This window comes from Acinonyx jubatus, chromosome B1 (assembly GCF_027475565.1).
Source record: "Acinonyx jubatus isolate Ajub_Pintada_27869175 chromosome B1, VMU_Ajub_asm_v1.0, whole genome shotgun sequence".
NCBI lineage: Eukaryota > Metazoa > Chordata > Mammalia > Carnivora > Felidae > Acinonyx > Acinonyx jubatus.
In genome coordinates, this window is record NC_069382.1 from 37263319 (window position 1) to 37290236 (window position 26918).

The following is a 26918-nucleotide window of genomic DNA, read 5'->3' on the forward strand; positions in this document are numbered from 1 at the left end:
CAATAGGAATATGAAAAACTTCTGAAACCCACTAGTAATTTCGATGTGTAAATTAAAGCAACACTAACCTATCACCTTAGGCATATACAATCGGCAGACATCTGAATGCTGCTAACATAAAGTGTCAATCATGATATGAGGGAAATGGGAATTTTTCTACTCAGAAGGATGATAATTATCAGTGAAATTAAGTACACATATGTCCTGTCCCCAGCACATTTCATTGCTGATGTATATCCAAGCAAAGTTCTCATGTCCATCTACAGGAAAAGTACTCATCATAGCAGTGTTTGTAGTAATGAAGAGTTGGAGGCAACCCAAGTGTCTGTCACCAGTTGGTCTAGTCAGCTAAATGGTCTTAGGTTGGTTTCTTCTAAAACTGGACCCTGAGATGTAAATTTGCATTCAAGTAGCTTATTTGGGTGGTGATTTAAGGAAGCACCAGTGTAGGAGCAGGAAAGTGAGGCAGAGGCAGTGTGAGAATAAATAAAGGATACATTATGACAGGTTGCCTCCATGGACAAAGAGAGCTTAATCCCACTGGAGAACACTGGGAGACAGTGTTGTCCATGCCTCAGAGTAATGCCATCCAAGTGGGTAGAACACAAGGGTATTTATCTTCTTGTTCCCATCATGCTGTGCTGAGTGATGGTCCGAAGTACATTAAATTGTACCCATCTAGGTCCATCTAGCCTGCTCAGGAGAGGACAAGAGAAAACCTCAGGTAAAGAGTCCCAATTTTGTGCAGCATGACACCAGATGCATGAACTAGACCATTAGTATCAAAGAGAGAGCACAAGGGAACAACTGGGTCATGCAGATAGGCTTTAAAAGATAGTGTAGAGGGAAATGCATGGGAAACAGCAAAAGTTATAGACCTATACCATTAAGGTAAACTTAAAACACAAGCAGAAAACAAACCGCATTACATATGTCACACTCATACCACATATGTGGACACATTTCAGACACACTACACAGTGGCTTTGGGTGCAGTGGCAAATGGGACTGAAGATGGAGAATGGAAGAAAGAAAAATAGAAACTGAGGGGTCTCACAGAACTTGATGAAGAAAGGGTGTCAAAACCTGAGGATTTAAAACACCCGTCTTCTGCCTCCTCTACTTTTCCTGGACCCCATCAAAACCCTCACCTTCCACATTACACATAGGACATCTGGCTTTGGGCTCTGTAAAAGCAGGAACTGTGTTAAATACAATGTAATACCTACCCCTTACAGCTTTTGGCCAGGGCTCATCAGATAATACAGCTCTCCACTCTTTCAATGAATAGATTTGAATCAGAGGTGCACAAGCACAACTACATTTCCCAGAGATCTCTAGGTGATTTTAACTCAACTTTGAGGGCGGAGCAGTTTGTAAGGCCAGGGAGGGCACTTCCTGTACTGGTGCTGGAAGTGGGAGGACAGAAGGCAGGCAGCCTGCTTCCTGGTTGAGAGTCCTAGTGGAACTCGGTAAGTGACTTGTCTGTGCTTTGAAATTGGGGCTTATTCCTATCTTAAATGTTGAGTCCAGAGGACTAGATACTACATTTGCCTGAATTTTAGGTCCCAAGGTGGTTCAGGAAGTTTGGCTAACACATACGTTACATTCTTATGCTATAACTACTATACAGCATATAAGGTCACAGGCCCTTGATTCAAACTGTCTGGGTTATGGTCAAAGCCACACCACATCTTAGCTATGAGGACTTAGGTCACTCTACATCTCTAAAAGTCAGTTTGTTCATCAGCAAAATGGAAGTAATAAGAGAACTTACTTAAAAGGATTGTGTGGATTAGAGAAGTGTGTTAAAAGACAGCTAATGTGTATAATGAGTGTTTCAGGGAGCTGAATTTCCCTCTTGGATAATTGAAGCAGTGGTGTCCATCTCCTCTGCCCCCAACTGGCTGTGTCCCAAAGGGCCCAGTTAGTCCTACAGGCAGCAAGTCCATATTTCCTGTTTCTCCTGCATTAGCTGATCAGAAATTCTCTAATAATCTCAAATGCCCAGGGAGGCTGGGTTGCACTGTCTGCAATGTTTAAAGGAATTCCCACAAGTTTTATCATACCGAAAAGAGGCTTAGTGGGGAGGGTGCCAGGAGCCATAACTGACAAGTATCAACTCCTTCACTGTTGGCAGATGGAGGATGCCACTCCCTGAGCACAGATGTACAGAATTCCATAGGAGAGAGGAACCTGCTGAGGCAGACAACCCCAGGAGGAAGGGGTCCAATGGGCTCTCCACCCTGGACATTGCTCCCATGTTCTGCCATGATTCTCACAACAACAGCATGCCCGTTGGCACTTTTTAAATAAATTGCTCTTTCCCTTCCCCAGGGCTCTCATTTCAGTTTCTCAGTCACAAAACAGCTGACCCCACCCTCTCCCAATCCAAAGGAAGTTAGCTGTCAACTATTTAGCTGCATCTTGTTCAGAGACCTATTTTTTTTTTTCCTTTATAGGCTTAAAAAGTTCAGAGCCAACTTTCAACATAGGCAGATTTTACCTTCAGATCTGAATTTCTGCTTCTCCTGAGGAGGGCAAAAACAAAATAAAACAAAACTCTCAGAACTTCCTGCTTCCTGGGGCCGATTCCAACTGTCTTTAGCCATACCAACTGTTTCTCTTGGGTGGGGCTTTTCAGTGCACAGTTCAAGGATGGTCTGTGGACATAGCTTGCCTGGAAACTTCTCCTTTTCCATCTGGAACATTATTGGGCTGGTCACTTGCCTCTGAGAGTGGGCTGGGTGGTAGTGTTGTTGGGGTGGGTCTCAGAGCCAAAATAAGATGGGATGGATAAGATGGGAAGGGAAAGGAAAGGAAGGGAAGGGAGGAGGAAAAGAAAAAAGCACATAAAAAGAAAAGTTATTCAGGAGGACTCCTTAAAATTATTTTATTCAACTCAGCATTTCTATTCCTAGCTACCTATCCAAAAGACTTGAGAACAGATACTGAAAAATGTACTTGAACACAAATGTTCATAGTTGTGCTATTCATAATAGTTAAAAGTGGACACAACCCAAATTCTCATCGAGGAATGAAGAAGTAAACAAAAATCGTCTATTTATACTATGGAATATTACTAATTCATAAAAAGTAATGAAGTGTTTTGCTTAAGCAACTCTTTGTTAGAGTTCTGGAGACTTGGAGGCCCACTTCTGATTTGTACACTTTATGTGTGTATTGACATCCTACTTCCCCTTGCTGTAGGACTCTACTTCCTCAGTCCAAAGGACTGATTTCTTGGTCTATCTTCCAAGACAAAAATGAGGTAGGAAGAAAGCAAAGTGTCTTGTGACTTCTAAAGGCACAAATCTCATTCATGAAGCTTCCAACTTCAAACCCTAGTTTTCTTCCAAGGCTCCCTCTATTTCTTAATACTATCATATTGGAGAGGTGCAAACATTCAGCCCACAACAAAACTGTTGTAGTTCTTTTCCATGTAATAAGCCATGTTGTCCTGTCTACAGCTTAGTAAAGTAATATCAAACTGTCATCTTGTAATTCTAATTTATGGGAATACTCTGAGGCACAGGGTGACAAGAGGTTTTTCTGAGGTTATGTAGCTAGTAGGGGAAGAGTGAGAATTCTGTCGCTGGACAGTAATTTTCAACTTTGATTGCACTTTGAATTTACCTGCGGAGTTTTTATTTTTATTATTTTCTTTTTTACTGAAGTAATTGATGTCGAATTTTCTATGTTTCAGGCATGCAACATAATGATTCAGTATTTATATACATTGTGAAGTTATCACCAATAACTTCACTATCCGTCACTGTAAAGTCATTGCATATTATTAACCATATTCCCTACATTGTATATTGTATTCCCATGTCTTTATAACTGAAAGTTGGTATTTTAATCCCCTTCTCTTTAGCCCATCCCTCCACACTTCTCCTCTCTGAGAAACCAGCAGATTAACCTTGTATCTATGAGTCTGTTTCTCTTGTTTGTTTTGTTTTATAGATTACACATATAAGTGAAAGTATACAGTAGTTGTCTTTCTCTGTCTGACTCATTTCACTTAGCATAATACCCTGTAAGTCTGTCCATGTTGTTACAAATGGCAAGATTTTATTTTTTTATGGCTTAGTGGTATTCCATTATATATACTTACCATATCTTCTTGATCCATTCCTCTATCAATGGACATTTAGATTCCTTCTATATTTTGACTATTGGAAGTAATCCTGCAATGAACTTAGGGGGTATATATTTTTTGAATTAATGTTTCATTTTCATAAGTTAAATACCTAGAAATCAAATCGCTGGATTGCATGGTAGTTCTATTATTAATTTTTTGAGGAACCATCATACTGTCTTCCATAGTGAATGTACCAATTTAAATTCCCACCAACAGCACACAAGGATTCTCTATTCTCCACATCCTCACATATATTTGCTATTTGTGTTTTTCTTCTTTTTAAGTAAGCTCCTTGCCCAATGTGGGGCTTCAATTCATGATCCCAAGATCAAAAGTCATATGTTCTACTGACTGAGTCAGCCAGTCACCCAAACACTTGCTATTTCTTTTTTGATATTAGCCATTCCAACAGTGTGAGGTGATAGATGTATCATTGAGGTTTTGATTTCTATTTCCCTGGTGATTAGTGATGCTAAGCATCCTTTCATGTATCTGTTGGCCATCTGTATGTCTTCTTTGGAAACATGTCTTCAGGTGCTCTGCCTATTTTTTTATTTCAAGTTTTTAGTTAAGCTCTAGTTAGTTAACATGGCAAATTGTTTTTAAGAATTCATTGGTTCACTACTTACCTATAACACCTAGTGCTCATCACAGCAAGCGCCATCCTTAATACCCATCACCCATTTATCCCATCCCCCTCTCATCTCCCTCCATCAGTGCTCAGTTTGTTCTCTACAGTTAATTTGCTGCCCTCTACCTCTTTTTTCCACTTCTCCTATGGTCTCTGTTTTGTTTCTTAAATTCTACATATGAGTGAAATCATGTGGTATGTGTATTTCTATAACTGGTTTATTTTACTTAGCATAATACACTCTAGCTCTTCTGTCTCGTTGCAAATGGCAAGATTTAATTCTTTTTGGTGGCTGAGAAATATTCTAGTGTGTGTGTGTATGTGTGTGTTTGTATATGTGCCACAACTTCTGTATCCATTTATCAGTCAATGGACATTTGGGCTTTTCCATAATATCCTGTTGTTGATAATGCCGCTATAAACTTTGGGGTGCATAAGCCCCTTTGAGTCAGTTATTTTATATCTTTTGGGTAAATAGTGCAATTGCTGGGTTGTAGTTCTGTTTTTTTTAATGTTTATTTTTGAGAGACAGAGACAGAGTGAGAGTTGGGGAGGGACAGAGAGAAAGGGAGACACAGAATCTGAAGCAGGTTCCAGGATCTTGGCTGTCAGCACAGAGCCAGACACAGGGCTCGAACTCATGAACAATGAGATCATGACCTGGGCCAAAGTTGGAAGCTTAACCAACTGAGCTACTCAGGCACCCCAAGGGTAGTTCTGTTTTTAACTTTTTTGAGGAAACTCCATACTGTTTTCCAGAGTGGCTGCACCAGTTTTCATTCCCACCAACAGTTAAGAGTGTTCCCCTTTCTCCAGAGGCAAGGGAAGCAAAAGCAAAAATCAACTACTGGGACTTCATCAAGATAAAAAGCTTCTGCACAGCAATGGAAACAATCAACAAAACTAAAGACAACCAATGGAATGAGAGAAGATATGCAAATGACATATCAGATAAAGGGTTAGTATCCAAAATCTATAAAGAATTTATCAAACTAAACACCCCCCCCCAAAATAATTGACTAAACAAATGGGAGGAAGACCCATGAATAGACACTCTTCCATACAAGACCTACAGATGGCCAACACATGAAAAATGCTCATCACTCATCATCAGGGAAATACAAATCAAAACCACAATGAGATATTGCTTCATACCTGTCAGAATGGGTAAAATTAAGTTGGTGAGGTCCTCTGCCTATTTTTTAACTGGATTGTTTGTTTTTCATATCTTTTGAGTTAATTTTATATTTTGTATTTTAACCCCTTATCAATTATATCTTTTGTAAGTATCTTCTCCTATTCAGTAGATTGCATTTTAGTTTTGTTGGTAGGTTTCTTTCCTGTTGAAAGCTTTTTAGTCTGATGTAGTCCCACTTATTTATTTTTGCTTTTGTTGTCCATGCCTAAAAAGACAGATCTAAAAAAACATGTGCAAACCAATGTCTAAGAGCTGTGTATGGTTTCTTGTATCAGTTTCATAGTCTGGGGTCTCACATTTAAGTCATTTTGAGTTTATTTTTGTATGTGGTGTAAGAAGGCAGTCCAGTATCATTTTTTTGCATGTGGTTATTTTAAACAATGCTGTTGGAAACATAAGAGTGCATATATCTTTTCAATTAGTGTTTCTGTTTTCTTTGGGTAAATACCTAGTAGTGGAATTACTGGACCACATGGTAATTCTATTTTAAATTCTTTGAGAAACCTCAAAACCTCACTGTTTTTCACAGTGGCTTCACCAGCTTGCATTCTGACCAATGGTGCATGAGGTTTCTTTTTCCTATTTCCTTGGCAACACTTAGTCTTTCTTGTGGTTTTGATTTTAGCCATTCTAACAGGTGTGAGGTGAAATCTGATGACTAGTGATATTGAGTGTTTTCATGCATCTGTTGATGATCCTTATGTCTTCTTTGGAAAAATGTCTATTCATATTCAGGTCCTCTGCACATTTTCTAATTGGATTGTTTGTTCATTTGTTCTTGATAATGAACTTGTGAGTTCTTTACATATTCTGTATATTAACCTCTTATCAGTTACTTATGTCCAAGACCTGACTGAATTGCCACAGGTGTATGTGTATTAATTTGGTATCCTACAACTTTACTGATTTCATTTATTCCTTCTAATAGTTTTTTAGGTGGAATCTTAAGAGTTTTCTATATAAAGTATCATGTTTTCTACAAATAGTGATAATTTTACTTGTTATTTCCACTTTGATTTTTTATTTCTTTTCTTTTCTGATGTTGTGGCTAGAACTTCCAATACTATGTTGAATAATAGTGGCAATAGTGGGCATTCATCTTATTCTTGATCTTAGAGGAAAAACTTTCATCTTTTCACTGTTGATTATGATGTTGGCTGTTGTTTTGCATATTATAGCCTTTATTATGTTGAAGTATGTTTCTTCCATACCCACTCTGTTGAGAGGTTTTACCATAAATGATATATTGAATTCTATAAAATGCTTTTTTCTGTATCTATTAAGATGACCATATTTTTTAACCCTTCTTTTTGCTAATATGATGTATTACTGTTGTTCATTTGTGAATGTTGTTGCATCTCTAGAATAAATCCCATTTGATCATGGTGTACGATCCTTTTAATATATTGTTGAATTTGGTTTGCTAAATTTTTTAGGATTTTTGCATTTGTGTTCATCAGGAATATTGGCCTGAAATTGTGTGTGTGTGTGTGTGTGTGTGTGTGTGGTGTCTTTCTGTGGTTTGGGTATGAATGTAATATTGGCCTTCTTAAATGATTTTGGAAGCATTCCTCTTAATTATTTTGAAATATTTTCACCAGGATAGGTATTAACTCTTCTTTAAATGTTTGGTAGAATTTATCTTTTAAGACACGTGGGCTTTTGTTTGTTTGGAGTTGTTTGGTGTTTGGTTGGTTGATTTGTTTGTTTTTGTTTTTTATTATTGATTCAATTTCATTAATAGTAATGTCTATTCAGATCTTCTGTTTCTTCCTCATTCTATCTTGGAAGATAATTTCTAGACATTTATCAATTTCTTCCAGATTGTCCCATTTGTTGGCAGGTAATTGTTGTAATTTTTCACATAGTCTATCATTATTCTTTGTATTTCTGTATTATCAGTTATAACTTCTCTCCCATTTCTGATTTTACTTATTTGGGTCTTTCTTTTTTCTTGAGATGTCTGGCTAAAGGTTTGTCAATTTTTTTTTATCTTTTCAAAGAACCAACTCTTAGTTTCACAAATCTTTTTTTATGTTTTTTTTAGTCTCTATTTTTACTCTGATCTTTATTATTTCCTTCCTTGTACTAACTTTAGACTTTGTTCTTTTTCTAGTTACTTCAGGTATAAGGTTTGACTATTTCAGTATTTTTGTTTATTTCTTGGGATAGGCCCACATTGCTGTAAATTTCCCTTTTGGAACTATTTTTGCTGCATCCCAGAGGTTTTGAGCCATAGTGTTTCCATTTTCATTTGTTTTGAGTTATATTTTGATTTCCTCTGATTTCTTTGTTGACCTATTGGTTGTTTAGTATCATATTGTTTAGTCTCACGGGTATGTGCTTTTTCCAGTTTTCTCCTTGTAATTGACTTCTAATTTCAAACTGTTGTGGTCTGAAAAGAAGGTTGATATGATTTCAGTCTTCTTAAATTAATTATTGTTTGTAGCCTAAAATGTAATCTATCTTTGAGAATGTTCCATGTGCACTTGAAAAAAATATGTATTCTGCTGTTTATGATGACATGTGCTATCTATATTTTTTTATTTATTTAAATGCAAGTTAGTTAACATACAGTGAAGTCTTGGCTTCAGGAGTAGAACCCAGTGATTCATTACTTATATATAACACCCAGTGCTCATCCCAACAAGTGCCCTCCTTAATGCCCATTACCCATTTAGCTCACCCTCCCACCAATCTCTCTTCCAGCAACCCTCAGTTCTCTACATTTAAGAGCCACTTATGGTTTGCTTCCCTCTCTGTTTTTTCCTTATTTTTCCTTTCCTTCCCTTTGTTCATGTGTTTTGTTTCTTAAATTCCACATGAGTGAAATCATATGATATTTCTTTCTCTGACTGAAGTATATCATTAGCATAATATACTCTAGTTCCCTACGTGTTGCAGTAAATGACAAAATTTCATTCTTTTTCATCGCCAAGTAATATTCCGTTGTATATATATACTACATCTCTAGCCATTCATCAGTAGATGGACATTTGGGCTCTTACCCTTAATTTGGCTATTATTGATAGCATTGCTATAAACATTGGACTGCATGTGCCCCTTTGAATCAGCATTTTTGTATCCTTTGGATAAATACCTTGTAGTGCATTTGCTGGGTCACAGGGTAGTTCTATTTTTAATTTTTTGAGGAACTTCCACACTGTTTTCCAGAGCAGATGGGCCAGTTTACATTCCCACCAACAGTGCAAGAGTTCCCCTTTCTCTGAATCCTCACCAACGTCTTTTGTTTCCTGAGTTGTTAATTGTAGTCATTCTGACAGGTGTGAGGTAGTATCTCATTGTAGTTTTGATTTGTATTTCCCTGATAAGTGATGTTGAGCATTTTTCATGTGTTGTTGGCCATCTGTAGGTCTTGCATGGAAAGGTGTCTATTCATGTCTTCCTCCCATTTGTTTAGTGGATTATTTGTGGTTTTGGGTGTTTAGTTTGATAAATTCTTTATAGATATTGGGTACTAATCCTTTATCCAATATGTCATTTGCAAATATCTTCTCCCATTCCATTGGTTGTCTTTTAGTTCTGTTGATTGTTTCCTTTGTTGTGCAGGAGTTTTCATCTTGATGAGGTCTCAATAGTTCACTTTTGTGTTTTATTTCCCAGGTTCCAGAGTCATGTCTAGTGAGAAGTTGCTGAGGTTGAGGTCAAAGAGATTGCTGCATGTTTTCTCCTGTAGGATTTTGATGGTTTCCTGTCTCATATTTAGGTCTTTCATCCATTTTGAGTTCATTTTTGTGTATGATGTAAGAAAGTGGTCCAGTTTCATTTTTCTGCATGTCACTGTCCAATTTTCTCAGCTGCAAGGTTGGTTACATACTCACAAATCAGTCAATGTGATACACCAACCCTGAAGCCCAGGAATAAATGCCAGTCGATCATTCTTTAATGTATTGTTGAGTTCATTTTGCTAGTATCTTGCTGAGAATTTTTGCATCTAGTTTCAGATGCAAAAGACCAGGATGTTTGTCTGTAATTCTTTTCAGTGGAGTCCTTGTTTGGTTTTAGAATCAAGGTAATGCTGGCTTCAGAGAATGAGTTTGGAAGCTGTCCATTTCTAGCTTTTGGAACAGTTTGAGAATAGGTATTAACTTTTCTTTAAAAGTCTGATAGAATTCCTCTGGGAAGACATCTTGCCAAGACACTTGTTTGTTGGAGAATTTTGATTCAATTTCTTTGCTGGTTAGAAGTCCATTTAAATTTTATATTTCTTCCTGTTTCAGTTTTGGTTGTTTGTGCATTTCTAGGAATTTGTCCATTTCTTCCAAATTGCCTAGTTTGTTGGCATATGATTTTTCATAGTATTCTCATAATTGTATTTCTGTGGTGTTGATTGTGATCTCTCCTCTTTCATTTGTGATTTTGTCTGAGTCTTTCTCTTTTCTTTTTGATAAGTCTAGCTAGGGGATTGTCAACTTTGTCAATTCTTTCAAAGAACCAGGTCTTGGATTCATTTATTTGTTCTGTTTTTTGTTGTTGTTTCTATATTGTTTATTTCTGCTCAAATCTTTATTATTTCCCTTTTCTGTTGGCTTTAGGCTTTATTTGCTGTTCCTTTTCTAGCTCTTTTAGGTGTAAGGTTAGGCTGTATATTTGGGACTTTTTTGTTGTTACTTGAGATAGACCAGAGTTCAATGTACTTTCCCCTTAGGGAATCCCAAAGGGTATGGACTGTCATGTTTTCATTTTCATTTGTCTCCATGTATTTTTAAAAATTTCTTCTTTAATCTCCTGGCTAACCCATTTATTCTTTAGTAGGATGTTCTTTAACCTCCATGTATTTGAGGACTTTCCAAATTTTTTCTTGTTGTTGGCTTCAAGTTTCATAACATTGTGATATGAAAATATGCATGGTTTGATCTTGATCTTTTTATACCTGTTGAGGCCTGATTTCTGACCCTATATGTGATCTATTCTGAAGAATGTTCCAGGTGCACTCGGGAAGAATGTGTATTTTGCTGTTTTAGGATTAAATATTCTGAATATATCTGTTAAGTCCATCTCATCCAGGGTGCCATTCAAAGCCTTTGTTTCATTGTTCATTTTCTGCTTAAATTATTTGTCCCTTGCTGTAATCAGCATATTACAGTCTCCTCCTGGGGCACCTGGGTGGCTCATTCAGTTGAGCATCTGATTTTGACTCAGGTCATGATCTCACAGTTCATGAGTGCAAGTTCCGCATACAGGTCTCTGCTGTCAGCACAGAGCACACTTTGGATCCTCTGTCCCCTGCTCTTTCTGCCCCTTCCCCACTCATGTGTGTGTGAGCACTCTCTCTCTTAAGCATAAATATTTTTGTTTTAAAAAGTCTTCTACCATTATGGTATTGTTATCAAGGAGTTTATGTTTGTTATTAATTGATTTATTGTTTGGGTTTTTCCAAGTTGGGGGCATAAATATTTACAATTGTTAGATCTTCTTGATGGCTAGACCTCTAAACTGTGATATAATGCCTTTCTTCATCTCTTGTTACTATCAGTATCTATTAAGTTTTCTGGTCTAATAGGTCATTTAAGGGGGCATTTCTTATTGATTTTCTCTCTGGATGATCTATTTATTGATGTTAGTGGAATGTTAAAATCTATTATCTTATTACTGTCAGTTTCTCACTTTCTGTATGTTAGTATTGCTTTATGTATTTAGGTGCTGCTATGAGAGGTGCACCTAACAGTGTTATATATGTAAGCGTTATATCCACTTGTTGTGTTGATCCCTTTATTGTTATGTAATGCCTTTTTCTGGTCTCATTACAATCTTTGCTTTAATGTCTATTTTGTCTCATATACGGATTGCTACCCCAGCTTTCTTTCTGTTTCCATTCACAAAATATCTTTTTATGTCCCATTACTTTCAGTCTTTTTGTGTGTGTTTTTTAATTTTATTTTATTTTTATTTTATTTTTTTTCAATATATGAAATTTATTGTCAAATTGGTTTCCATACAACACCCGGTGCTCATCCCAAAAGGTGCCCTCCTCAATACCCATCACCCACCCTCCCCTCCCTCCCACCCTCCATCAACCCTCAGTTTGTTCTGTTTGTAAGAGTCTCTTATGCTTTGGCTCTCTCCCACTCTAACCTCTTTTTTTTTCCTTCCCCTCCTCCATGGGTTTCTGTTAAGTTTCTCAGGATCCACATAAGAGTGAAACCATATGGTATCTGTTTTTCTCTGTGTGGCTTATTTCACTTAGCATCACACTCTCCAGTTCCATCCACGTTGCTACAAAGGGCCATATTTCGTTCTTTCTCATTGCCATGTAGTACTCCATTGTGTATATAAACCACAATTTCTTTATCCATTCATCAGTTGATGGACATTTAGGCTCTTTCCATAATTTGGCTATTGTGTGTGTTTTTTTTTAAATCAAGTGAGTCTCTTGTATGCAGCATATGTCTGTGTCTTGTTATTTTTATTCATTCAGCCAATCTGTGTATTTTAATTGGAGCATTCTGTTCTTTTACATTTAAAGTAGTTATTGATAAGTATGTGCTTATAGCCTTTTTTTGTTGTTTTCTGTTTGTTTTTTCTATTTCTTTGTTCTTTTCTTTTCCTCTTGATATCTTTTCTAATAAGTTTGTGGCTTTCCCTAGCGTTGTTTACTTTTATTTCTTATTTCTCTTGTGTATAGACATTTGATTTGTGGTTACCATGAGGTTTATATGTAACATCCTATGTACATAGCAGACTATTTTAAGTTGAGGGTCACTTAAGTTGAACTGCATTCTAAAAGTACACTTTTACTACCCCCCACATTTTATGTTTGTGATGTTATTTTACATGGTATTATGTTATTGTTGTTATTATTATTATTTAATTTTTTTATTATTTGATTTTACTAATTATTGTGACTCTGGGTGATTTTGTTACTTTTGTTTTTTAGATTACATACTAACTATATAAATGTCTGATCCACTATCTTTACTATATGTTTATCAGGGAAATTTTTTCTTTCATAATTTTCTTATTTAGATACAGCTTTTTCTTTTTTGCTTAAGGAAGTTTTCTTAACATTGCTTGCAAGGCTTGTTGGGTATTGATGAACTCCTTTAACTTTTACTTGTCTGAGTACATTCTTATCTCTCCTTCAATTCTAAGTCATAACTCTACCAGACATTTGAATATATTGGGCCATTCTTTCTGGCCTACAAAGTTTCTACTGAAAAATAGAAAAAAGTTTCTACTGAAAAATCTGCTAGTCTTATTGAGGTTCCCTTGTACATAACTAGCTTTTTTTTCTCTTCCTGCTTTTGAAATTTTCTCTTTAACTTCAACTGTTGACATGTTAGTTACAATGTGTCTTGGTGTGTGTCCCTTTGGTTCATCTCACTTTAGACAGTAGTTACAAACGATTCCATCTGAATCAATAATTTATAATATATATATATAATAATTTATTTGTGCTACTCATTGTCTTGAGTGGTAGGGAACCACCCCATGAGGTCTCGCCCTAGAATTTAAATTTTTTTTAAGGCTCTTGCTTGTAACTTCCTTTTAGGAGACAATAAGGGTTTCCTTAACAAAAAAAAAAAAAATTAAAACCACTGATGCACATGTAAAATACAGAGATTCTAGAGACTGGAAACTAGACAGCAAATTCTACATACCAACCTTCTCTCCAGGTCTACATTCAAAATGGTAAATTGTAATTGAAGTAACATGTCACTTAAGGATAAGTCACTTAAGGATAAATCACAGCAGTCCATTCAACCACTTAATATTGATCATTCAAAAAAACCATCCATTTTATCTACAGAAAAAAAACAAGTGTCTTTTATCTGACATTCAAGGCCCTTTAGTGTTGGCCTCATTCTGTATATCTTACCTTCCTTCATACAGCTTTCCAAAATAACCATCAATGCGACTTAAGTCAGTTTCCCATAATCAGACACTGAGACAAGGACCCATGTGCAAGTGACATATTAAGGAAGTTCTTCTGAGAGAAACCAAGTTTCAGCTTCAGTGAGAACTATAAGTTTGTCCAGACACAAGGCAAGCATCTGGGTTTTCAAAACCTCCCACCAGTAAGTCACTGACTGAGGGCAGCCCTAGAAGCCTGTCATTTTCAGCTTTCCAGAGAGAGAGAGAGGCAAAGCAGATCTAGAAGCCCTCAAGGAATTCTCCAAAGAAGGTCTAGGGTGCAGGTCCTTATGCATAAGAATGCAAAAGTTATACCACCTCATACCCGTCAGAATAGCTAAAATTTAAAATTCAGGAAACAACAGATGTTGGCAAGTATGTGGAGAAAGGGAAACCTTTTTGTACTGTTGGTGGTAATGCAAACTGGTACAGCCACCATGGAAAATAGTATGGAGGTTCTTCAAAAAATTAAAAATAGAATTACCCTATGACCCAGCAATTGCACTACTAGGTATCTATCCAAAGGATACAAAAATGATGATTTGAAGGGGCACAGGTACTCCGTTTATAGCAGTGCTATCAACAATAGCCCAAATGTTCATCGACTGATGAATGGATTAAAAAATGTGGTGTATATATACAATGGAATACCACTTGGTGATCACAAAGAATGAAATCTTGCCATTTGCAACAACATGGATTGAACTAGAGTGTATTATGCTAAGCAAAATAAGTCAGTCAGATAAGGAAAAATATATGATTTCACTCATGTGGAATTTAAGAAACATAACAGAAAACATAGGGGAAGAGAAGGAAAAATAAGATAAAAACAGAAAGGGAGGCAAACCGTAACAGACTCTTAAATACAAACAGGGTTACTGGAAGGGAGATGGGTGTGGGGGATGGACTAAATGGGTGACGGGCATTAAGGAGGGCACTGGGTGGGATGTTATACGTGAGTGATGAATCCTTAGGTTCTGCTCCTGAAACCAATACTACTAACTTGAATTTAAATACATTTAAAAAAAACCCACAAAGCTAGGCCAAGCACAGTAAAATGGTAAAAGAGATCTGAGGTGATTTGAGTGGCTTACAGGCAGTATTCTCCCCACACTGTCCTTAGTTCTGAATCCTCACAAATCCCATGTGCCTGTCTAGGTAAATACACTAAACATGCTCTGTTCTTCATCCCTTTGTACCTGTTTTGGAGGCCAATACGTTTAAAGGGTTTCATTGAGTCACATTTTTTAATGTTTTTAAATTACTTCAGCTATAATTCTCATAAATTTTCTACTCTTTATTCTATAGTAAAGGGAGTCAGTTCTGCGCAGCACTCCTTTATTTTGGCCTCTCTCTTCCTTATTTTTTTCTCATTTTGATTTACATCTTCACTAACCACTGTAGAGGTAATATTTTGTCAAGATAGCTTGTCATTGTTTTATTTCTCAAGGTTTTTTTTTGTTTGTTTGAGATTGTCTTTTTATTTATGTTGCCTTCATGATTAAATTAAAAACTAACATAATCATCTGAGGGTCACACTTCCATTCAGTACTTTGTAAGCATAATTCAATTACTTCACAGTTGGATACTTCTGTGAAGTATTCTGATGCCAGTCTTATTTTTCTGCCTTATAAATTGTTTGCTTTCTCTGCCTGATGCTTGAATAGTTAAATTTTGAATATTCAACAATTTAATCAGAATATATTCCAGTGCTGAATACGTTAAATCAGACTTTTCCCAAATCTTGTTTTTCTTGTGTTGTAAATCTATTTTTTTTTTTTGCTTCATTTCAGGAATATGTCATCTCTTTATTTGTTAAAAGTTTACTTTTGAGACAGAGAGAGAGAGAGAGAGAGCACAAGCAGCGGAGGGGCAAAGAGAGAGGGAGAGAGACAGAATCTCAAACAGGCTCTGTGCTTACAGCACTGGGAGATCATGACCTGAGCCAAAATTAAGGGTCGGTAACTTAACAGACTGAGCCACCCAGGGGCCCCACTCTTTCTATTATGATTTTTGAGTTTTCTTCAGAAACACCAATTATCTTTACATTGAATCATCCTTGACTACTTTTTCTACTAGCTTTTCCTTGTTTAATGGTTTTATCTTTTTATTAACTCATAGTAATCTATCAAGTTTTTCTTCTACTTAAGAAATTTGAAATCATGCTGTATCTATATTGTTCCTTTCTGTTTATAATTGAATATGTGTTAGCTTTGTTTTTGTTCTTCATTAGTTTCCTAAGGCCTGAAATCTTTTGTTCCATAATACTGTATTATTTTAGCACCTCATTTTTTGGCTTTATTTTATAAGTCCATTTTAAATGTTCTATTATTCCAAGTACCTGTGAAAAAAAAATTTCCATTGTTCAGTTTATATTTTTCTTGAGTTGGTGGTCTTTCTTTGTATTTTACATAGTATGTCCTTTTCTTCTTATCCTAATCTCAGTATATTTGCATTCTGCTTTTTTATTATATTCATGTATGTGAGGCTCTGGCTCCCCCTTGGTTTCTTTTTTTTTTAAGTTTATTTATTTAGAGATGGAGTGTGTGGGGGGAAAGGCAGAGAGAAAGAGAGAGAGAATCTCAAGCAGGCTCTACACTGTCAGTGTGTAGCCCAATGCAGGTCTCAAACACATGAACCATGAGATCATGACCTGAGCTGAAATCAAGAGTCAGACATTTAACCAACTGATCCATCCAGGCTCCCCTCCCTCTTTGTTTCTTTAATATGACTGGGGAGATGTCTGGTTGGGGTGGGACTTGACTCTTCAATCTTTTCAGTGGAAATGAATTATGACAGAAGATAGTTGGGTGGCCAATCTTCTGTATATAAGCAGTTCTTTTCTGGTGACACCATACATTAAAAACATTACCTTATTTTTCTGTGCCAATATCCCCAAATATACTTTACACCTAAAGGAAGACCAGGTACTACCATTACATACTGGTGTTTCTGTGTTTGGTAAATCTTGTAGTAATCAGGGGCATGAAACATGTTTTACTCTTCCTTGTTGATCCCATGACAATCATCTTGTTGCTTCTGAGCCTCCTCTGGCTTCCACAATGTCCATGACTAGAATTCCATCAGTGCTGCTGTCATTTCCTGTGGCTATACTTTCTACAGTGTCTCCTACATAATTCAGATATTCACTTTTTAGTCCTTTCTTTTCTGTTTTGCATTTTTAGGGATTTTTAAAAAATAATTCACTGTCCACCAAACTACTTTTTTGTTTGCAAGGGAAATCACAATATATATTTTACTATCTTATCTATTATTTCTAGAGTTAAGGCCAGAAATAAGAAATTTCTAAGTATTCTGAATGGAAACTAAAAATCATTCTCCTTCTAATTTGCCTAAGATATTAAGTACCTTTATGAAACTTCTCAGCACTCTATAAGTATGTTCATTTTGTCTTCTTTGAGTTTTACATTTATCTTTAAGCTGGAAGCAAAGGGTATATCACTACACAGAGATGCTACAAATCAACTTGTAAAGCTAATAGCATTTCCAATGCGATATTTCCCTTCCAACTACTTTTTACTTTCCCAGTAGAAATATTCACTATTTCCCAGTGAAATGCTTTCCCGGCATTTTGCTTTGAATCACTTTAGTTACACACAATTTCTTATGTTTAGTCACAAAATACTCAAGTATTTTTTTAGTTACAACATGTTTGCATTGAGACTCCTAATAGAAGCTGATTTTTTTTAGTGGACATACAATTACTAAATTCTAATTTAAAATTCTATCTTAAGGGCGCCTGAGTGGCTCAGTCGTTAAGCATCAGACTTCGGCTTTGGTCATGATCTCACAGTTGATGAGTTCGATTGAGCTCAAGCCCTGATTGAGGTGAACACAAGCCCCATTTCAGGTAGAATGCAACCCATGCTTCAGGTAAAAGATAAGCCCCACTTTGTATGAACCCTGCTTCTCTCTCTCACTCTCTTTCTCTCTGCCCCTTTTGGGACTCTCTCTCTCTGCCTCTTACTTTCATCCTCTCTCTCTCTCAAAAAAAATTATATCTTAAAAAAAGTATAAAGAGAAAGAGGGGAAAAAGGAAAACAAAACACTTGAAAACAAACTATGACAATTCAAAAATTATATAAAATAATTTCCTAGTAGAAGTAATAATGGTCGGACCAAGAATCAAATGGCCAATCTATAAACTACTTGATTCCCTTTCAATTAACCTTCACCTCTGTTCCTTATATATACATTTAGATTATTGGTTAGGTGCCAGAGAGGGTATGAAGTGGTCTGGCTAAATACCAGTTGTTCCTCTGTGCCTACATGGTAGATTATTACAGCTTGTTGGGAAAAGATGCTTTTGAGATGACAAGAAATGTAATGGATCTAATAGATTTAAATAAAACAATATTTCAGATATCAAGAACAGAGAAAGGGAGTGCTAGCTGAGTCAAAAACAAGAGAAATAAAAGAATCTGAAAGAAATGATATGAGGAGAGAAAAGAGAAATACTAAACTTATGATTATTAAACTTAAAGCCTTTGTACCACGACATCTCAGGTTGTGCCACGTTGCAAAAAGGGTTTGCCTTGATATCTGTATAAAATTATTGCAATTTGAGTCTCAGTAGTTTAAAACTATTGACTAATTTCTTTTAAGATAAAGCATATCTAAACCATATATCCTTTGTTCCACATCACCTGTCCTTACTCAACACTGCTTCTGGATATAGAAATAAGGAAAGGTTTGGGATGGTCTGGCTAAATTACAGTTGTTCTCTGTTTCTGAGTGATAGTTTTAGAGCTTTTGTACATGTTGATAAAAGATACCAGTGCAAATTAAGATGAGAAGAAGTGAAATTATTTGGAGAAAATAAAGTTGCAGACACCAAGAATGCAGAAATTTGAAACAATAGCAAAATGGAAACAAGAGTTGATGAAGAAAGAGAAAAAATACAAAAGAAATGACAATAAGGACAATAGAAACATATAGCTTATCACCACTAGCTTAGGGACAGGGCCTTTTGTTTCATGTCACTTCAGGCCATGTTATACTAAAATGGTAAGGCACCACTGTTACAAGTAGTGTCTTACATGGGATTAGGGGTCTTCTCTAGCAGGGGACAGAAAACTTTTCTACATGAGATTTAACAAAATAAGGGCTTTTTTTTTTAGCTCACCTTAGCAGAAAGTCAAGAGATAATTTAAGATTTTATTCATGTCTTTCTTGTCTTTTCTCCTGCTTTTCTTTTCTCAACTCCATAAATTCTTTGTTGATATTATTTTTCAGCAAGTTTTCCTTGTAGCTTTGAGAAAATATCCTACCAGTGTTTAGCCCTGCAGGAGAATATATCTGCTTAGGTTTCAGAAAAATTCCTTCAGTAGAGTCTCACTGACCCGACTTGGATAACATGCCATTCATGAGCAAAGCACTGGTCTAGAGCCTTTGTACTTTAAATTGCTCTTTCTTAGGTTAAATGTTCAGCTGAATATGTACAACTTATTCTTCATAAAATAGCCAGAAATATCAAAATGATTATGGTATACTTTGCTGAACTGAAACCTTCCCCTACTGTCCTTCTCACAGTGATTTTGCACTTCAGACTAAAGGCCAAAAGGCTGATATGGTTTATAGACCTATGTCACTTGTCTGATCTCATTTCAATCCACATTCCCTCTCACTCTGCTTCAATCACTAGCTTTCTACATGTTCTCTGAACATTCTAGGCAAGTGTACTTTTTTTGCTGTTTCTTCTGCCTAAGTGGTCCACACAATGTGGACATGGTTCATTCTCTCACATCTTTAAGATCACAATGAAACTTTCTTTGATGACTTTATTTGAAATCAAAGTTCTCTCAGTGAACAATGTGTATTCTTTCTTTGCTTTAGTTTTCCACAAAGCACTTATCATAATCTAAGAAATTGAATATTTTATTGGTTTATTTAATTTACTATTTATGTCAGCCCAATCCCCACTAAAATGTAAGATTTCTGTGGGCAAGCAAGCAGCAGATCAGTAGCAAATACATAGTAGGTATTCAGAAACTATATTGAATGAATTAATAAATCAGTGCACAAATGAATGTAAATCTTTGAGTGGGAAACTTTGACTATGGTTTTATCTAAAGGGGAAAGTGAGTGGGTCAGGCACCATGAACAAAATGGACTTCTTTAATAATTCTCCTGTTTATATTAGGAATTATTTGTAAATCCTGTTTTGATACTGATTCAAACCTTGCTTTGTTCATCATGAAGAAAACCACATGTAAGCTGTTTATAATTTTGCTCCTGACTTATTCTGAATTTCCAATTTTTCATGTTCAAAATGTGAATGAAATGATAGTTTTCCTACAGGGTTACTAAGTCTACTAGGTGAATTTGTATTCATCAAAGTATTTTATACAATAAAAGCACTAAACAAAAGACTTATGATTATGGATCTTTATAACCACTGATTGTATTTACATATTAAAAATATGTTATAATTAAGCTAATAAAAGAAATTCAAATGGAAAAGAAATATATTTGTTTCTATTTTGTTGTCTTTCCCTTAGGGGATCATGGACATTGAAGCATATTTTGAAAGAATTGGTTATAAGAATTCTAGGAACAAATTGGACTTGGAAACATTAACTGACATTCTTCAGCACCAGATCCGAGCCATTCCCTTTGAGAACCTTAACATCCATTGTGGGGAAACCATGGAATTGGGCTTGAAGGCCATTTTTGAGCAAGTTGTGTGGAGGAACCGTGGTGGATGGTGTCTCCAGGTCAATCATCTTCTGTACTGGGTTCTGACCACAATTGGTTATGAGACCACAATGTTGGGGGGTTATGTGTACAGTACTGCAGCCAACAAATATAGTAATGCTATGATTCATCTCCTGCTGAAGGTGACTACTGAGGGTAAGAATTACATAGTGGATGCTGGATTTGGACGTTCTTACCAGATGTGGCAGCCTCTGGAGTTAATTTCTGGAAAGGATCAGCTTCAAGTGCCTTGCATCTTCCGCTTGACAGAAGAGAGAGGAATCTGGTACCTGGACCAAATCAGAAGACAGCAGTACATTGCAAATGAAGAATTTCTTAATTCTGATCTCCTGGAAAAAAATAAATACCGAAAAATATACTCCTTTACTCTTGAACCTCGAACAATTGAAGATTTTGAGTCTGTGAATACATACCTTCAGACATCTCCAACATCTGTGTTTACAAGCAAGTCATTCTGTTCCTTGCAGACATCTGAAGGGGTTCACTGTTTAGTGGGCTGCACCCTTACCTATAGGAAATTCAATTATAAGGACAATATGGATTTGGTAGAGTTTAAGGTCCTGAATGAAGAAGAAGTAGAACAAAAGCTGAAAAATACATTTAATATTTCCTTGGAGAGAAAGTTTGTGCCCAAACATGGTGATCAATTTTTTACCATTTAGAGTAAGGAGTAAAAATAGTCTTCAGTATTACTTCATGTACTGAAACTTTTTGTTATAAAAAATATTAAACATATATTAGAGAAAATAAACTAATAAGTGTTTATGTATTTATCACCGAATTTATCAACTATCAATTACCATATTTCCTCAATTGTTTGCACATTATATTAAAGAAAATTTCACTCTTAAAAATATCAGGATTTATAGTTAGATAACATTTTAAAGAAATATAATCAGAAACGTTTCAAAATTAATAAGAAAAGTATTTTAAGGATGGCCTATGGTTTTCTTGGGTGAATATAGTGATTTGTGCTAGGAAATCTTCCATATTGGTTTGTGAAAATGAATGAAAGAAACTTCATTTAAAATAGAGTTGGGAGGCCAGAATGGGGAGCTCATACGTCCTACCACTTTTCATCAATTGCAGACCCCAAGATGTGTATCTTGCATTCGCAATAAGAAGCTTATTTTACTCCAACAGTAAGAATTTTTCCTTGCCCTTCAACAAGATCAGCCAATGATACCACAATTCAGCCAATGAGAAGTTGTCACTACCTTAGGCTCTTGCTTTCCTCTGATGCTTTCCTTTCATTCAGGCACCCCCAATTGCATTTTTAAACACTAACAACAGAATATCTGAAAAAGAAATTCACAATAGCATGAAAACAATAAAACACTTAGGAATAAATTTAGCCACAAGAGTGAAAGATCTATACACTCAAAAACTATAAGACAGTGATGAAATAATTAAAGACACACATGAAAAAATAAAGAAGACACAAATTTAAAAAAAAGATAAACCACGTTATGGATTACAAGTATTAACATTGTTAAAATATTCATACTGCTCAAGGTTATCCATAGAGGCAATGCAATCACTGTCAAAATTTTAGTGACATTTTATACAAAAATGGAACAATCCTAAAAAGTGTATGGAACCACAAAAGACCTTGAGTAGCCGAATCAATCTTGGGGAAGAACAAAGGTAAAAAAAATACTCTCTCTCTCTTTCAAAAATAAATGAATATTAAATGTTAAAATATTCACACTGTTCAAGGTTATCCATAGAGGCAATACAATCACTATCAAAATTTCAGTGACATTTTACACAAAAATGGAGCAATCCTAAAAAGTGTATGGAACCATAAAAGACTTTGAGTAGCCAAATCGTTCTTGGGAAAGAAGAACAATGGTAAAAAAAATACCCTCTCTCTCTCTTTCAAAAATAAATGAATATTAAACAAATTTTTTTAAAGGATGAAATCTCAGTTATATTCTGAGGATTGTATAACAAGGTGACCTTTAAGAATGTGTATCGTATTTTAAGTTGCTATGAGTAAAGATAATATTCTCACCATAACAGCAACATAACAATACCAACAACAAAATGGTGATTATGTGAGGCAAAGGATGTGTTATCTAATCTTATTGTTAAAACATTTCACAATATATATGTTTATGAAACCATTACATTGTATGACTTAAACTTACACAATATTATGTCAATTATGCCTCAACAAAACTGGGGAAAAAAAGATGCAAGATGGTTAATACATCTCTACTCATCATGGTTGCATTCTAAGAAGGGAGAGAGCAGGCATAGAAGAAAGGTCTTCAGGGGAGGCTGGGTGACTCTAAGCGACTGACTTCAGCTCAGGTCATGATCTCACAGGTTGTGAGTTTGAGCCCCACGTGGGGCTCTGTGCTGACAGCTTAGAGCCTAGAGCCTGTCTCAGATTCTGTGTATCCCTCTCTCTCTACCCCTCACCCCACTCTCGCTCTCTCTCTCTCAAAAACAAATAAGCTTTAAAAAAGAAAAGAAAAAAATGTCTTCTTATATAAATGGGACTAAAGAAACTTCCAAGAAGCCCCGGCCTTTTAAGAGCTGACAAAGAAGAAATAAGGACCTGGTATTAGGTGGTAGTAGGGTATAACAAAGAGGAATGTGACAGAGATGAAAGAGGTAAAGACTTTTTTGATGTGTGAGATAAGGACAAAAAAATCATGCAAGAACTCTGGGGTTTGTAATGTATCACCACCTTGCAATGGGGCCCTGTGATGTGGGGGAGGTGAGATGAGAATGTGAATGAAGAACATCTTGCCAGGAAAGGGGCCACATTTAGTTTTGGGCAGGGAGGAAAAAAGCAGTGGAATAAAAACAAAGGTAATTCAAACAGGATAATTAGTTCCAAAGTCATAGAGTTGGCTTGTAAACCATAAGCAGGTTGTCCTAACACAATGTTTCACTGAGAACAGAGGAACTGAAAAGATGAAATCCACTAAAAAGGAACCAGCATATAGGGTGCCTGGGTGGCTTAGTCAGTTGGGCACCCAACTTCGGCTCAGGTCATAATCTCACAGTTCATGAGTTTGAGCCCTGCATTGGGCTCTGTGCTGACAGCTCAAAGCCTAGAGTCTGCTTCAGATTCTGTGTCTCCCTCTCTATCTGCCCCTTCCCCACTCATGCTATGCCTATCTCTCAAAAATGAATAAAGATTTTTAAAAATAAAATAAAATAAATAGATCCAGTGTAAGTGGCTGTCATTTCAGCATGTGGTCTTAGAAAGTGATTTCAGATACATTTCCAGCCCCTCTTCCCATGCCTTTAAGCATGACGTGAACAATCAGTGCAGCCTCCAGTCCCTGTTCTCATTCACATGCTACTACCAACAGACTGAGGGAGAAATGGGCATATGCATTTGGTAACTAGTGGATGAGAGTTAGTTTAATGGAGGAAAATGGAAAGAATCGTGGTTTTGAAAGGGACCAGTCATAAAGCAATTTTTTGCCTGACTCCAGCCCCTTAACAATAAAATGGATTTGCCTTTGCAGATTGCCCTACTCTAGGGATAGCTTAACAATAAATTTTCTTAATTCCTCAGCATATTTTTACATTTGTTGTATTAATACAAATATGGAAAACATGAAGAAGAGAGGAAGGAATTGTATACACAATTAGGTTCAACTCCATTTTGCAAATTCAAAAAAGGAACTTTATATTCAGGAATCTACAAGTCACAGACAAGCTAGTGATGGGTTTAGACTTTGAAACTCTTCCTGCTGTTTCCTCCATTATATTCCAGAGCCAGGAAGGAATTGCATCTCTAAGCAAGTAAAGGGTTAAATGGATTCTGAGCTGAATCAATAAAGATACATTGCAATTGAACCATATGTTAGACTACATATACTTAGACATATATAAAGCATTCTTTCCAACAACAGAATGTACATTCTCATTTGCAAACAGATTATCCTGCAAGATAAGTCATGTAATAGGACACAAGGCATATCTTAATAAATTTAAGATTGAAATCATACCATCTTTCTGACTACAATGGCCTGATCTACAAATCAAAAAGAGAAAAGCTGGAAAACCAACAACTTGAGAAGAAAGTTTTTTTTTTCCTCTGAGAGGAAAGTTTATAGCAACACATCCATATATTAAGAAATCAGAAAGATCTCAAATAAACAATTTAACTTTATACCTCAAGGAACTAGAAAAGAAGAACAAATTAAGGCCAATATTCTCAAGATGAAGAAAATAATCAGAGCAGAAATAATTGAAATAGAGGCCAGAAAAAGTCAACAAAACCAAGAGTTGGTTTTTTTTTTGTTTTGAAAAAAAAAATTGACAAACCTTTAGCTTGGTTAATTAGGGGGAAACAAGACAAGACTCTAGTCAATAAAATTAGAAATGAAAAGGAGACATTAAAACTGATAATACTGAAAATCATGGAATCACAAGAGACTACTATGAACAGTTAAAGCCAAGAAATTAGATAACTTAGGAAAAAACGGATTCCTTCTTAGAAACATTTCCAAGACTGAGAAAAAATACAAAATCTGAACAGACCAGGAGAGAGGGAAGATGGCGGCATAGGAGGACGGACGCTGGGCTCACCGCGCGTCCTGCTGATCACTTAAACTCCTCCTACACCTGCCTAAATAACCCAGAAAACCGCCAAAGGATTAGCAGAATGGAGTCTCCAGAGCCAAGCGCAGACAAGAGGCCCACGGAAGAGGGTAGGAAGGACGGCGAGGTGGTGCGCGCTCCACGGACTGGCGGGAGGGAGCCGGGGCGGAGGGGCGGCTCGCCGGCCAAGCAGAGCCCCCGTGTCTGGCTTGCAAAAGCGGAGGGGCCTGACGGACTGTGTTCCGACAGCAAGCTCGACTTAGCCTCTGGGAGGTCATAAGTTAACAGCTCTGCTCCAAAAGCGGGAAGGCTGGAGGACAAAGGGAGGGAGAGCTGCTGAGCCCCCGGACGACAGAGCTCAGTTTGGTGGGGAACAAAGGCGCTCGCCAGCGCCATCTCTCCCGCCCATCTCCCAGCCAAAATCCCAAAGGGAACCAGTTCCTGCCAGGGAACTTGCTCACTCCGCGCAAACACCCAACTCTGCTTCTGCGGAGCCACACCTCCGGCAGCGGATCTGACTCCCTCCTGCTGCCACAGGGCCCCTCCTGAAGTGGATCACCTAAGGAGAAGTGAGCTAAGCCTGCCCCTCTTGCCCCCGTGCACCTTGCCTACCCACCCCAGCTAATATGCCAGATCCCCAGCATCACAAGCCTGGCAGTGTGCAAGTAGCCCAGACGGGCCACGCCACCCCACAGTGAATCCTGCCCCTAGGAGAGGGGAAGAGAAGGCACACACCAGTCTGACTGTGGCCCCAGCGGTGGGCTGGGGGCAGACATCAGGTCGGAATGCGGCCCCGCCCACCAACTCCAGTTATACACCACAGCACAGGGGAAGTGCCCTGCAGGTCCTCACCACGCCAGGGACTATCCAAAATGACCAAGCAGAAGAATTCCCCCCAGAAGAATCTCCAGAAAATAACAACAGCTAATGAGCTGATCAAAAAGGATTTAAATAATATAACAGAAAGTGAATTTAGAATAATAGTCATAAAATTAATCGCTGGGCTTGAAAACAGTATAGAGGACAGCAGAGAATCTCTTGCTACAGAGATCAAGGGACTAAGGAACAGCATGAGGAGCTGAAAAGCGCTTTAAACGAAATGCAAAACAAAATGGAAACGACGAAAGCTCGGATTGAAGAGGCAGAGGAGAGAATAGGTGAACTAGAAGATAAAGTTATGGAAAAAGAGGAAGCTGAGAAAAAGAGAGATAAAAAAATCCAGGAGTATGAGGGGAAAATTAGAGAACTAAGTGATACACTAAAAAGAAATAATATATGCATAATTGGTATCCCAGAGGAGGAAGAGAGAGGGAAAGGTGCTGAAGGGGTACTTGAAGAAATAATAGCTGAGAACTTCCCTGAACTGGGGAAGGAAAAAGGCATTGAAATCCAAGAGGCACAGAGAACTCCCTTCAGACGTAACTTGAATTGATCTTCTGCAGGACATATCATAGTGAAACTGGCAAAATACAAGGATAAGGAGAAAATTCTGAAAGCAGCAAGGGATAAACGTGCCCTCACATATAAAGGGAGACCTATAATGCTTGTGACTGATCTCTCTTGTGAAACTTGGCAGGCCAGAAAGAATTGGCATGAGATCTTCAGTGTGCTAAACAGAAAAAAATATGCAGCCGAGAATCCTTTATCCAGCAAGTCTGTCATTTAGAATAGAAGGAGAGATAAAGGTCTTACCAAACAAAAACTGAAGGAATTTGTCACCACTAAACCAGCCCTACAAGAGATCCTAAGGGGGACCC

General features: G+C 36.9%; 1 protein-coding gene and 1 long non-coding RNA gene across 2 annotated transcripts; one reads left to right on the plus strand and one right to left on the minus strand.

The window, feature by feature from the left end:
• The first annotated feature begins 1393 nt into the window (after nucleotides 1-1393).
• Nucleotides 1394-21344, plus strand: LOC106976139 (arylamine N-acetyltransferase 1). Its single transcript, XM_015073550.3, has 2 exons — nucleotides 1394-1472; nucleotides 20370-21344. Exon 2 carries the CDS (start codon nucleotides 20376-20378, stop codon nucleotides 21246-21248), a length of 873 nt encoding a protein of 290 aa, XP_014929036.2. The 5' UTR covers nucleotides 1394-1472; nucleotides 20370-20375; the 3' UTR covers nucleotides 21249-21344.
• LOC113603042 (uncharacterized) lies at nucleotides 2416-20911 on the minus strand. Its single transcript, XR_003424588.2, has 2 exons — nucleotides 20763-20911; nucleotides 2416-2770 (listed from the first exon to the last, which is right to left on the minus strand). It is a non-coding gene; the product is annotated as an uncharacterized LOC113603042 (long non-coding RNA).
• Nucleotides 21345-26918: the final 5574 nt, after the last annotated feature.